Source organism: Malurus melanocephalus, unplaced genomic scaffold (genome assembly GCF_030028575.1).
Source record: "Malurus melanocephalus ecotype Western Australia unplaced genomic scaffold, MMel_1.1 scaffold_712, whole genome shotgun sequence".
Taxonomy (NCBI): Eukaryota; Metazoa; Chordata; class Aves; order Passeriformes; family Maluridae; genus Malurus; species Malurus melanocephalus.
Window position 1 is genome coordinate 186,888 of NW_026623944.1, and position 1,038 is coordinate 187,925.

The window sequence follows — 1,038 nt, forward strand, 5'->3', positions numbered from 1 at the left end:
TCAAATGTCTGCAATGTGGCTCGAGAGCTGAAGAAAAAGGAAGCAAAAGCAAGTGCTAAGTTTGCAGTGATGTCATATGTCAAAATCTTCATCAGAACATGAGCTGAGGGTTGCAAATTAAGTAACAGCCAGCTCTTGTTCTCACAACACCRATTTCTGTCCTATCAACACGGTCACTTCGTTCCCCAAACAGAAAAAACAGCATTTCTGGAGGTCACTGGAATACAGGAAGGCTCTTGAGTGCTCTTTCCAGGCACTCACAAAGCTCAGGTTCCACATTTTCATGGTCTTTCCATGTGCCAAATCTTAACATACTAGAACCTGACTGGGGACCAGGACTAAACAAAAAGCAGCAAGACTAATGACAGTCTGGTGTCTCACAGAYCAAGCAAGAGCAGAGCTGCCTCGCTGAGACAAACAAGGAGACAAAAATGTCAAAGCCACACAAGGATACGACTCTTAATCCTCTTTCAATGGGGTCTGTCAGCAGAAGGCCCTGAGGAGCATAGATCTTCTCATTCTGTTCCTGAATGAACTTGGCAATTTTCTTTAGAACCTGGTAATGAAACAGCACAGTAGTCATAATGGTTTCCTTATTGAAGAGTCAGAGCCCCAGCAGTGCCACAGACAGAGCAAYGTGAGACACAAYTGGGCTGATGGCTCCACAGAGCAGGCACTGCCAYGGGACCCAMACTGATCAGTACAACATTTCTGAGGTTCACACACACAGAATTGATTCCACAGGGCTGCAAGGCACAGGACACTCCCCRAGAACCAAGGACCTGCCTGGAGGCTGAATGGAAGCAAACACCAACCTTTTCATAGTGCGTCTCCATGCACAGGAAGATGGTGTAGGCGGTCAGGCAGGCGAGACAGCCCTCCAGGTAGGACTGGCCCCCGAGCTTCTCAGCTTCTGCATAGAGGTTGTTGAGGGTCCGGACCGTCTCCTCAAACTGCTGCCTGTCAATCTGCAGGAGACACGAGTGTCAGGGGCTGTCAGCTGCACACCCCAGAACTGATCAACACCCCTGTGATCCA

General features: G+C 48.9%; 1 protein-coding gene across 1 annotated transcript; it reads right to left on the bottom strand.

The window, feature by feature from the left end:
- Positions 1-323: 323 nt before the first annotated feature.
- GOLGA7 (golgin A7) lies at positions 324-980 on the bottom strand (the record flags this gene model as incomplete). The annotated part of the gene is made up of 2 exons (XM_057384478.1): positions 324-556; positions 816-980. Coding segments are annotated over 2 exons (363 nt in total), but the record flags the coding sequence as incomplete, so codon positions are not given.
- Between the last annotated feature and the right edge of the window lie 58 nt (positions 981-1,038).